The sequence below is a fragment of the Strix aluco genome, chromosome 5 (assembly GCF_031877795.1).
Source record: "Strix aluco isolate bStrAlu1 chromosome 5, bStrAlu1.hap1, whole genome shotgun sequence".
NCBI classification, from domain to species: Eukaryota; Metazoa; Chordata; class Aves; order Strigiformes; family Strigidae; genus Strix; species Strix aluco.
Genome location: NC_133935.1, coordinates 10,697,095 through 10,709,665, shown reverse-complemented (window position 1 = coordinate 10,709,665; position 12,571 = coordinate 10,697,095). Strand labels below are relative to the sequence as shown.

Here is a 12,571-nt window from a genome sequence, read left to right as displayed (position 1 = left end):
GTGAAGAACATCCTCTTTAAAAGCAGACTTTACTCACCTGTTTTCTTTTCCCCCATGCAGCTGCAGACCTTTGCAAACAAAACAACGGCGGGTGCCACAAGGCAGCGGAATGCACACAGCTCGGGCTAAAGGTCTTCTGCAGCTGCCAGAAAGGATACAAAGGCGACGGCTTTACATGCCTTCCAATAAATCCTTGCGCTGATGGGTTCAACGGAGGCTGCCATGAGCATGCCATTTGCACTGTCATAGGACCTGTAAGTTGAATGATTTCAGTCACCAGCAGGGAAGTCTGAGGCATTTCTTCCTGGTGCCAGCAGAAGTCTTTTCTCTGGCTGGATCACACTCCATACCTCACAAAGTCCCTCTTTTCCAGAACAGCCTTTACATACCTCCAGCCTACTTTCCACATCAGTTCAGGTTCCTTTCAGCTGTGGGGTGAGAAGCAGTTTGATATCTTTGCTCTAGGGAAAGAGGTACCACAGCAGATGGGATATTTTGCATGTGTAATTTTTCTGTCCCCTTCTTAGCTCTCCCTAACTGGATATCCCTATTTGCAATAGGACTTTGTTGGATTGAAACTGAATATATTTTGGTAGCTAAACCTAGGGACAGCTGGGAGAATAATGTCACTTGTTGGTTGGCCAGTCTCAGCTTAAAAAGCTCTGCAGCCACATGATACAAATTCCTTGGCCCACACGGTCCACATTCCTCAATGTTGTTGAGGAAAACTTGTGCTGGTGACTTGATCCAGCATTTGTCTTGGTGCTTTCAGGATGACCTGTCTGTTCCATTTTGGTGGCTTGCCTGATGTGTCTTCCAGAAGCTATCTAGAAAAGCCTTGCCACTAATCTGTTCCAGCTGCCAACCATTACAATCCCTGGATGTCACCAACTCCTGCTTGGTTTATAGTTCTCTATTTATTACTATCAGTGGGCTACTAAATTCCTTTCATGTTCCCATGGCCGGTCATTTAAATATAATTTTGATAGGTTTGCCATCCATTTTTGTTAATTATGTGTCATATAATTCTCCAATGTGTGTTATTAGCTTTGTGGATGGAATTATGCTTTGGTATTAATTCAACAAAGCACCCAAGTGCAATGTGTAAATGTTTTGCTTAGAAGAATAAATGTCAGCATCAGAGTTTGTGGTCTGTTGAACCACAGTTGTTAGTAGCAACTTTCCTGTTTGTCCATTCCTGGCTATATCAAGTGAAATTTTTCCAACAGTTCAGAATGTTGCTTGAAATACCACTTTTATGTCAGCTAAGTACTTGGCTTGGCCTTTTTTATTCTCTCTCTGACCAGGACAAACGCAAGTGCGAATGTAAAAATAACTACATTGGTGATGGGCTGAACTGCTCGGTGATGCAACTTCCTCTTGACCGCTGCTTGCAAGACAACGGGCAGTGCCACCCTGATGCTGACTGTGCCGATCTCCACTTCCAAGGTGAGGAAGGCATGGTGTACACACCACAGGACAGGGTGCCAACATCCTCATCCCTGTGCCACTGCACTGCAGCCAGTGGCCAGGATCTTCGTGTCTGTAAGCTCACTCAGTCCTCTACCTATGTCCCCTTGAAACAATGAGAAGATTAAAGTTATAACGTGTGCTTACAAACTTTGATGCCAGATTTATGAAGCAACAGATGAGGGCATTCCAGGTAGAAATGCTACCCTTAAAGGTTCAATCTGTCCTAACTACATGTCACAAAATTCATGGTTATTTGTATGGCACAGCTGTCCCTGCATCCAGACATGGAAACCCCTTCAGGAAGAGCTGGTTCTTCTCTCTCTTTGCAGATACCACGGTTGGGGTTTTCCACTTACGGTCCCCACAAGGGCAGTACAAAATGACTTACGAGAAGGCAAAGGAGGCCTGTGCCAACGAGTCAGCCACCATCGCTACGTATAACCAGCTGCTGTATGCGCAGAAGGTGAGGTAGCCTCACTGCTGGAGGAGATCCCCAGAGCAGACCCAGCCACAGCACGTAAATGGGGAGGGAGGAGCCACGGGGCTCCTCTCTGCTAATATGCTTCATTTTCCCTCCTTTCCTAACCCCATGCCCCAGGGTATGTTTGGCTGGGAGCAGTTTTCAGACTGTGTATTGGTTTCATGCCTGCTCATACAGCACTGAAACCAGTTGCCAAGTTCTTGTTTCCAGTGATACTGGGGTGAAATGGTAGAGTCAGACTTACAGAGTGTTTTCATGGGGGTTTTAATTATTAGCACTTCTTAAAGAAATGTACACTTCAGAATTATGCCTAGATTAATTTATTTTTTTTAATGTACAGCTCCAGGAATCTTATCCCCAAATGTTAATTTAGCAGACCCATTTCCATATTCTTTTCTCTGAGTATGTTACAGACCACGCATGACTGACATCAGTAGGATGAGCATCACACCTTGGGTTTGTAAAACTTGTTTTAGCAGAGTGGGTCAGACTGACTGCCTTTCTGACTCCTTCCCATCTGCAGAAGGAAGAAAGATGGTCACCATTTAGAGACACCGTTAGCAAAATGTGAGGCTGGGCCACAGCCAGCACGTAAACCTCCTGCTGCCTGAGGAGAGTCAGACTGCAGCCAGAGCTGCAGGTCTCCTGTGGCCCATAGTCTAAATATTTTCCTCAAAGCTGCAGTCGGCAGTGGGGCTGGCTCCAGCGCTTCTGGGGACTTATTTTCTGTGTTGAGCTGGTTTGTCAACCCTTCTCATGCTGACAAAAGATGGGCTGGCACACAATGGGATTGCACATCCCCCTTGGCTTTCACACCCACCTCTGCTCCTGCTGGCTTTGGGCTCAGGGAAGATTTTCCCAGGAAAGGCTCCTTTGGTCTGTACAGGGAGCCACTGACTTTCAGAGGAGCCCCTGTCCCTGCATCCCCTTGGCACAGAGCTCAGCACAGGGCAGGCTGCAGGATATGCAGGACAGATGGATGGACAGAGCTCCCTCAGCCCCTCAGACAGAGTGCCAGCAGGTCAGGTGCTGCCTGAGCACCCTGGAGGGATTGTTCATTTCATCCACAGCGCCCCAGCCCCACCACTCAGCTCTTCCCCCTGTGTTTTTTCCCTTATGGCTGTGCCGGCTGCAGGCAAGGTACCACCTGTGCGCTGCTGGCTGGCTAGACAGTGAAAGAGTGGGCTACCCAACTGCCTTCTCCTCCCCAAACTGTGGCTCCGGGTACGTCGGCATTGTGGACTATGGGAGAAGAGTCAACCTGAGTGAAACTTGGGATGTCTTCTGCTATAGGGAGAAAGGTAAGAGGGTCCTTTGCTGCATCCCTCTGTGCAAAGGGAAGCAGCAGCCCAGATTTCAGTTCCTTTGGTCAGCCACAGCCTGCTAGGTAACACTTCAAGAGACTCTACCTCTTTTTAACTTTAAAAAACAAACAAAAAAAAAAAAATTCATTGCCTGCAAGTTGTTTTTCAGGCACAGGACAGCCTAAAGCCTTCTACCAACGGGTGTTTGCCCACGCGGCTATCTGTGTTTGTACCTTCCAGAGGTGAACTGCACCTGCAAGCCAGGCTACGTGGGGGACGGCTTCTCCTGCAGCGGGAACTTGCTGCAAGTGCTGATGTCCTTCCCAACGCTGACAAACTTCTTGTCGGTATGGCCCACAGCTGGCACGCTGCTTGGTTGGGTGAGCAGAGGGAAGCAGGCTCTGCCACCAGGTTGTATCTCGGTGTTTGCTTTACTAGCAGGTAACAACACCACACCAACAAAGCAAGGTGGAGTGGTCTAAATTCTGCACCATCAAAATCAGAACTTAGTTGCTATTTTTTTAATTACTTGCTGCAAAGAGGTTTTGGGGTTTTTAAAACTCATTTGGAAATGAAATTCTACTGCAGCTTTAGCTTAAAGAGGATTCTGTGCACAACTGCTGTGAGGCTTTCTAAGCATCACAGGGAGCATGGTGCTTTTTGGTAATTTTATTGAATTGCTGCTGGGGAATAAGGCAAAGCATTAAAAGGGTCCCTTTCTTGCCACTACTCAGAAAGACATTATATGTGTTAGGAGCCTCACAGGCAGCAAGGGCCCAACTCCTGCAAGTCAGTTTAAGATGTGCTCACCAAATCAGCAGCTAAAACTGGGTTTTGAGTAGAAGCTTCTTCTGTAATTTCACTCCAGAGTTACTTCGTGGCTACTAATAGAAAACTTTGTCGTTATTTATACAGTCTCATCAAATCAGCTCCCCACACAGGAGTGCACAATTGCTCTTTAGTAAAGCTAGATTTGTTTCTGCCTAGGACATCATGGTTTACTCCAACAGCTCTAGGAAGGGGAGAGAGTTCCTGCGGTACCTCACGGACCTGTCAGCGCGCGCCACTCTCTTTGCTCCAAACGATAACGGGTTAAGCGAAAATGAGGTCAGGGTTTTTTTGTTTTTTCCTTCTTGTTTTAATAACACTTTTTAAACAGTCACTATGGGTTTCTGTATCCCAGTGAAAGTTTAAAAAACCCTAATAATCTTACTATGACTTGACTTCTGTGTAACCCCACATAGTTGAAACTGTGCTTCTGAAAGAGGTGAGTTCATCATTTCCATTTCTTTTCCATAGTTAGGAGTGTAAGGTTATTGAGTGTTCGAGTCACTACAGAGACTTTTCCATCATGGATTTTAGTTACCCAGTTATAAAGGAGTCTGCCTGAAGTGAAGCTTTCTCTGGCTTATTAACATCAAGCACAGTTATCTGAAGAAAGCAGTGCACAGCTTTGGTACTTCCCACAAATACATTCAAGACCTTCCTTCCTTTCCTTCCTTCCTTCCTCTCAAACAATTCAAATGGGTTTATGTCCTGGCTTGCATCTTCAAGCTGTTTCGAATATCTCTGGGGTTCATCACTTCGGGTCATCAAAGAAAAGAGTAAAACCCTTTGTCCCACCAGAATCAAGGTGCTGCCTGCTGCAGGCAGCCATCAGAGGCCAGCAGATCCCACTCTTCGCATCCAAATTTCCCAAAAGCCTCTACCCCATGTTGCACATGCTGCAGCATTAATAGCAGAGAGGGAAAAAAGTCACAGGCATTTAGCCTACTAGTTAATCCAGAGGATTAATGAGATCAGTTAACGTGCCTTGTATTTTGCTCTCATTTGCAGACACTTTCTGGGCGAGACATTGAATATCATTTATCTAATGCCAGCATAATGTTTTATGAGGACTTGACCAACGGAACCACTCTTCTAACTCGTCTAGGGGAAAAACTTCTCATTACAAACCCCAAGGGCCAGGAACATCACACCCCCACTGCTGAACAGGTACCTTCATAATAAATCTCCCATCTTCGTGCTTTTTCCCCCCTTATGCCATACCCTGTAAGAAGCGACACATGGATGCAGAGAGCAATTCGGTGGGGTTATAGTGGGCAGCAATAAGAGGCTGACTTCAGGAGGGTCTTTCCTGCCCAGAGACTGCACGATAGCAGCTGGTGAGCCGCAAATTTACAAGTTTGCAAATGGCCAAACTCTGACGTGCAAAACTCAAAGGAAGCTGTTCAGGTGGCCTGCAGGAATAGCAGGATGGGGATATGGGCTTGATTCAACTCTCCTCTGAGCCTGGCAGGATTACGGCAGATGGCAGTGCAATAGGAGGAGAGATGAGAGCAGCAGCTTATCATTAAAGAAAGATGTTGGCATTTGTAAAGTTTCTTGGTAACTTTCTGAGAGAGACAGGAGATGCCAGCACAGCCTTGCTCAGAGCAAAAGCAGACAAAACAGTGGTTTGCATTTTTTTTATTATTTCAGTAGGTTTTAAATGCAAAAATTGATATCCTTTTTGCAAATGGAAAGTACCCTTTGAAAACACACCCAACTTCTCATTTTTTATTAAGAAAATACTTACTGCCCAGGCTTTTCAAATGACCTCTGTGACAGCAACCCCTTAAGACTGAGGTTGGAACTCTACTGCAGGTATAACTGTATAACTGAATATGAAAATAAGGAACGCTGTGTCCATGAGCTTGCAGTTTAAATGTGCTCTGGAGAATGGCACTAGACCCAAGGAAAGTTGAGTGCCCAAGATGGTGTTGTGGGGGATTTTCACAGACACCAACAAGAAGAAAACAGATGCTGCAGGAAAAGGTGCACAAATGGCTCGTCTGTTGCCTTTGCTCCCTTCCTCCTTCCCCTTTCAGGAGAAACTCCTTTGGTATGAGAATTACCATTTATATTTTTAAAACCTATACTGCAAACCCAGTAATCCCATTAATAAAGTATACCCTCATGAGCACCAGCACAAGGCTTACCTGTATCACTCATTAGCATGCCAGGAGCTCTTCTGGATCACTTTGATCTGATAGTTGAGTTAGAAGACATTCTCGTTTAAAAAAATCCTCCTTGCTTCAAAAGCTGCCCAGGGGAAGCTCTGAGCCTATTAACACAAATCATGCTCCTGCCCTTCAAAGCTGGAAATTTGTAGCTTTTCTTCCTCCCTGGAGGACCTGGGCAAGCCCTCAAGTTCCCCCTGATGCAGTAAAGCTCAGCTGGGTACCAGGAGGGGAAGGAGAGGTGGCAGCCTCTTTCCACACATGCTCCAGGCAGGCAAGCACCCCCCTGTCCCAGCACACCAGGCCAGAAACCACCAGCTTTCCCCAGAACCCTGGCAGGGCAGCGCAGGGGTGAGGGAGGACACGGCCTGACTCCCACATGGCTCTGCAGTGCCACCCTAACTGAGCCCCTTCCTCCCTGGGCACAGAAAGCCAGCCGTGTGCTCCAGCAGCAGCGTGTCGCCTTGTGCCAGGGGTAAGAGCGTGTAGCAGCTCCTGGTTCTGCTCACTGAAGAGAAACCCACTTGCTAGGATGCTATTTAAAGCAGAGTTCGCAATGGCGCAGATGCCTGTGAATACACCCTCCCAAACCACAGACACAGGCTGGGGACACTCAGAACCAGCCCAAAGTAGTCAAGGACTCCCATTATCAACAGAGTTTAGAGAAGTGTTGGGGTGGCAATGACTGATCCCATCTCTATCCCTTCCTAATAAGCTGCCAGATGGACCCACCTTCCAGTTCACAGATGCTAGGCCACCAAATAAACTGTGGGCAGCAGCTCCCTGTCAGTGCTGACCCAGCTCTCTCGAGCCAGCAAATTCAGTGCAAATTCAGCACAGCAAGCAGCGGTAACAGAGGCACGCTGGAGGCTGCCTGGCCATCAGGAGTAACAGCACTCCTAGGCAGAGCTTGGCAATTGCCCAAACATCACAAAAAAAAGACAAAGAAATGCCTGAAGATAATATACAGGTAATAACAGCACAGGAAAGCCATGACTAGCCTGGGGCCATCCCAGGCTGATGTCCAGGGAGGCAGTATGTAAACTCCATGTGATTTTTCTCTGTGTGCCAGTAACTGATGTGGGGAAATAGTCTCAAGGTTTATTTCAGTCCCAAAGGGAGCAGGGTCAAAGCTCCTCTCTCACTGCTCTTCCTCCTGTCAGGGCAAGATCAGATACGTAGATGGAAGTGCTATTGTTGAGTGGGATATAATCGCTTCCAACGGGATAATCCACGTTATTTCAGAGCCTTTAAAGGCTCCACCAGCACATGTAAGTACATAGTGATTTTTTGGGTTTTTTTTTTGGTTTTTTTTTTTGGTTTTTTGTTTGGTTTTTTGGGGTTTTTTTTTTTTTGAGTGGTGCTGGGAGGTGGCTGTGGCTTATATCATCTCATTGCTGACATTCATATATTCCCAGTGTCTCCCCCATGTATGCAGGTTTGGTTTAAAAGGTTATTTTGAAAGAAAATTAAAAGTTGAGAACAAGGAGCCAGTGAAGCTTGTTAAAAATGTTTCTGTCTAAACAAGTTCTTCCCACATTTATTTTATATAAATAAAAGCTCCATTTTATAATAGAGCTCATCTTTGTAAGGGAGGTTTTATAAAGCTCCATTTCAATTCTTCCACAAAGATCTTTCAAGCTTCTAAGGAAATTTTTTTACTCTGGGCTTTGCATTCATTCCTATCCAAAACAAGGTGTTTTGAAAATAGATATATGTTGTCTCCATGAATTCCTGCAATGGTCTGTCCCAGTTCCAGTTCTCTCTTCCATTAGAAAGGCCAAACCAAACTGCATGGCAGTATTGCACAGTTCAGAAAGGGGTGCTGTCCTTTCCATGGAGGAAAGTCGAGTTAGCAGCTACACCGCTTCAAGCTGGAATCAAAAGGGTACAGAGCCCAGCAGCAGACAGGCAGGAACATTGTTCTGTTTATTTCCCACCAGCAAAGTTTACTGCTTTGTATGAAAGCCAGGAAAACCATTTTGTTCACCTGCAGTGCAACTGGGATGTTTCACAAAAGTGATCGCTGCTCCCCCGGGAGAGGTGCGCAGCAAGCACCATTTTTTCCAGTATGAACTGTTTTCCTTAATGAAGTAAGTGTTGGGATGTGCAGCATTGGTGCTCCCCAGCTCCGTTCCATGCACGATACTCTATGACAGCCCAACACAGGCTCAAGCTGACCTTGCAAGAAGACCCACCACTTATTTAATCTGAAAAAAACTTCCCATCAGGCTAAACGCATTCTGAACTTTCTCTCTGTGGCCAGAGGCAGCTCACTCATGTTCACAGCCCATCTATCCCAGCTCTGATTTCAGAAGCGGCTAACCAGCTGCCTCCTTGGTCCACAAGATTGATACCCTATTTCTCACCTTCATTTTGTTCAGAGCAACCCTTTTCTCCTTTACAAACCAGTCTTCTTGTTTCTAGAAGCTCAATAAGATGCCTGCACAGTTCACAAAAATCCCTTGCAGCCTACAACCCTCAGAAGGAGGCGGCAATTACACACTTGGGTAAAGGCATAAACTACTGCCTGAAAATTATTCAAGATAATAGGCAATTTTTGTCAGTCTATAGCAGTATGGTATCACAGTCTTTGTAATACCTTTCACATGCTAGCAGGCAACTAAATGTTTTCCAATATTTAGATGTCCAACTGCACCACGTAAATTAGTTTGTTTTCTAGAAAACTAAATGAAGAAAGCACATCTATTAAGACAACAATGTGAATATTTTTGCCAGGGTAAGTTTAATAATTAGTTTTCTAAGCAGGAGGCCACAGAGATAAGACATCACACGCAAAAACAAAAGTAACAGCATATGAGTCTTCTATCCATTTCCAGACCCCTCCTAACCTCCTGGATTGCCAAAGAGCACAGCGTTTTGGGGAGAGACTGCAGCCTGAGTCACTGCATGCCCTGGGATCCCTCGAACTCATTGTTACCCCAAAACTGCTGGTCACCTTCATGATACCAGTCTATCAGGCCACAGAGCTGCAGAAGGCAAACCAAAGTCAGAGCATGGAGACTTTTCTCCCCTTTAGATTAAATCCTGTAATCACTTTCAAAAGGCCATGTTTAACTGTCTCTAGGGAACATGCACCAGGAAACCCAAGCACAAAAGCAGATCAGGACTAGGGCATATCTCAAAGGGACACTGTGTGCGCTCGGGTGCTGGAAGGTGGGTGACCAGCACCCACCCGTATCTTGCTCACCCTCTCTCTTGCTTGCAGGCTCCTCTCCATGCTGGTACCGGGACAGGAATATTCTTTGGCATCTGCCTCGTTACTGGAGTTGTGGCTTTTATTGGATATTCTTACCTCAGGTTCAGGAAGAGAAACACAGGCTTCCAACACTTCAAGGTAGGCAGCAGACAGGAACATGAGCAGGGGGGCAGCACTTCCCCAGACCCACCACCACCACCTCCCAAACTCAACCTCCAGTTTCTCCTTGCACTTTATTAAATGAGAAACATCCCTGATCGCTTCCCACTTGAACTGTTCAGACTAAAACACAAAGCTTGGGCATGAGCTTACATTTGCCTACTGCTCCCCCAGACCTCTCCCACTCAGGTGCCCAACAGGCTTCTGCTCTTGCAGACACTTCCAACACCAAGGGCTGGCCAAAAGATTATTTAGCTACACAGCACCAGTGCAGAAGCCTTTGCCTCACCAAAAAGCTCACCTTTAGGGAAGCAGGTAATTACAACCACTGAAAGGGCACCTGCTCTCTTCCCCCTCCTCCACGGCATTGCTAATTTTGCTGCTGGGGAGGTTGAAATGTTTGAGTGGAAAAAGGTTAGATTCAAAAGACAAGCAAATTGAAATGATTGCAGGATTGAAAAGTGCAAATTTTTAAACTGATGCACTCTCATGCTTGCTTTCTCTTAACTAACTTTGCTAGCCTCACATAGTATTATGATGCGAAGCCAGCCAGCAACAGCCAAGCTACTCAGAGATGAGGCATGACAAACAAAATGTTGCAAAATACAAAAGAATCAGTCCAAAAGAGTCTACCTTGAAGTAACCAGAAATCCCTTCCTATTCTAGCCCCTGCACATAACGTGAATTGTCATCTAGAAACAAAAAACAGGAGCCATAAGCTAGGGGAAACTCGTGTATTTTTCTATAGTTGCAACGAGAGCGCTCGGGAGTAGGTACCTTTTACCCCAGGCACAATATCAGGGCAACACTTCCTCTCCTGATCTTTGCTGAGACTTAAAAATAGTAGAGGAGAGAAAAAAAAAAAAGAACATGTTAAGTGACCTGAGATGATACAACAGCCCAGAACACAGACGTGCCCAAAGACACTGGCTTAGATGACAGTCAGTTCAGTCACAACACTGCACCAGTTGGTAGTGAAGCGAAAATGCCCCGCTTAATGTGCTGTAGGAGAGGATGGATTTTAAGGAAGTTTGTGTGATTTTGTGTAGTCAAAAGATGACACTGACGTAACGCCACTGGACAAGTCACGGCCTTCAAATATCAGCAACCCCTCATATGAAAGTTCTGCAGTGACTCCACCAGAACCTACTTATGATCTTTTCTCAGTAAGTGTTCATTTTGATCGGAGACACAGCTAAAATAACGGTTAGAGGGAATGACTTTATGAAAGGAAAATGTCTAGTTGGAAAAAAAGAAACATTAATTTGGGAAAACCCCATTCCTGGCTTTCCTGTCTCACCACTGCTAGAAATTGGATAGCCTCACTTGTAGCAAAATCAAGGCTGTGGTCTACAGCTGTATCTCAAGTCTACCTTCAAAGAGTGATGAATTAAATTGGACTTCAAATGCTACTGGATGCTAGTGACATGTCTACAAACATAAAAAGCCTTCTGATTTTGTCTTCCCTTCCTCCTTGCTGCAAATGTAGCCGAGTGCCATGGCAGCACTCCAAAGAATCTGAAACGCAACAGGAAGAGGGCTGGGAATCAAGGGAAGAAAAGATTGAGTAAAGCCAGGGTATCTGAATAGCTTCAGTGGTCTAATTTAGCAAGACCCTCATGTACATGCAGAGTCCAAAATCAAAATAAGCCTTTTTGCATCCAGTAAAAGGCCTTGTTTGGTGCAAAAATGTGAGGTGCAAACTCTGCCATCTGTATGGACAAATTTGCCAAAAAGTGACTTTCATTTCTTAACACAATATTCAAGTCTCATTTTCTCTTTCTTCTATTTTATAGGATTCAGATGACCAGCAGCTTGTGATGAGTGGTCCTTATGATCAGAATTAAAGATTGAATTTGGCATTAGTCAATTATGAAACACATTTCAATTTACACTTACTGCGAAAAAAACAGCACCTACACATTTCAGGGAATAAAGTCTCATTACAAATTAAGAACCAAAAAAGCACAGCTTCATTTAAGATGCAGTCTATGGAGTTCAGAGAGTTATCAACCTCAGAAGTGTTGGCTGTATCTGAGCAATACCAACTGTGAGTGCCAAATGCAAAACTGAGTCTCAACCAACCTTCAGAGAGGTGTCTGCCTGCTTCTGGGTAAAGTAGAGTTTCACTAGCCTGCTCTTTAACTGCTTTTACTGTTCTTCACAGACTTTAAAATGCCTCAAATACGCAAGGCCTCTAACTTGGCAAATATCCTAAATCTGCTAGCACTCCAGCTCTACACTTTCATTTTGGCTCAGTTACAACTACAACTGGCAAGTGTGAAACCGAACATGTGTTAAACCTGTATTTTTAAAAACTGAGGGGATTTTTTGATAGTATACTTTCTCGTAAGGATTTCAGCAGCAGGAAACGCAACTATCCTCTCTGCGCCGCTTGCCTCCTCCAGCTTTTCTCTTTCCTCCAAACTGACACCATTTTGTTTACATCTCACCTCCCTGTACAAAGGGAAATAGTAATTGTAGCAGCTTTAGCAAGGAATGCAGGTGATACGAGAGCATTCAAATAGCAATCAAGATTTACTTGAGCCATTTTTGTGAAAAGTGGACAACGAAGATGGATATAACTTCGCCATGTCATGTCCACATTCAGTTTTTTAGGTCTGAGAGGTGCAGAAGCTACCTGCTTATTCACACACCGTATTTTCACCAAGCACGTTAACATTGCCTTTCAACCAATGCACAGCAGAAACAGCTGCAAATTTCACAGTACTATTAGAAGTGAATCAAACTTCACTTTGATTTGCTGTTGTTTCCTTCCCTCAAAACATTAATATCATTGCAAATTGTGAGAACACTACAGAAACCACAAAACAGCAAGAAAAGGAAAATTTCCTGGCTGGCAGCAGTAACATTCCCTTACAATATGCTTCCTGGTGTCCACCACACAGGGGGGCAGGAGGGAAGGTGTCAC

General features: G+C 45.1%; 1 protein-coding gene across 1 annotated transcript in view; it reads left to right on the top strand.

Moving 5' to 3' along the window:
• STAB2 (stabilin 2) overlaps nt 1-11,619 on the top strand; it is an 85,583-nt gene extending 73,964 nt beyond the window's left edge. Inside the window, exons 59-69 of the mRNA XM_074825327.1 lie at nt 61-254; nt 1,308-1,449; nt 1,803-1,936; nt 3,090-3,255; nt 3,499-3,605; nt 4,246-4,365; nt 5,095-5,253; nt 7,424-7,531; nt 9,490-9,618; nt 10,689-10,805; nt 11,436-11,619. Of these exons, the coding sequence (XP_074681428.1) occupies nt 61-254; nt 1,308-1,449; nt 1,803-1,936; nt 3,090-3,255; nt 3,499-3,605; nt 4,246-4,365; nt 5,095-5,253; nt 7,424-7,531; nt 9,490-9,618; nt 10,689-10,805; nt 11,436-11,486 (1,427 nt within the window). The 3' untranslated portion in view covers nt 11,487-11,619. The remainder of the gene's footprint in view (nt 1-60; nt 255-1,307; nt 1,450-1,802; nt 1,937-3,089; nt 3,256-3,498; nt 3,606-4,245; nt 4,366-5,094; nt 5,254-7,423; nt 7,532-9,489; nt 9,619-10,688; nt 10,806-11,435) is intronic.
• Nucleotides 11,620-12,571: the final 952 nt, after the last annotated feature.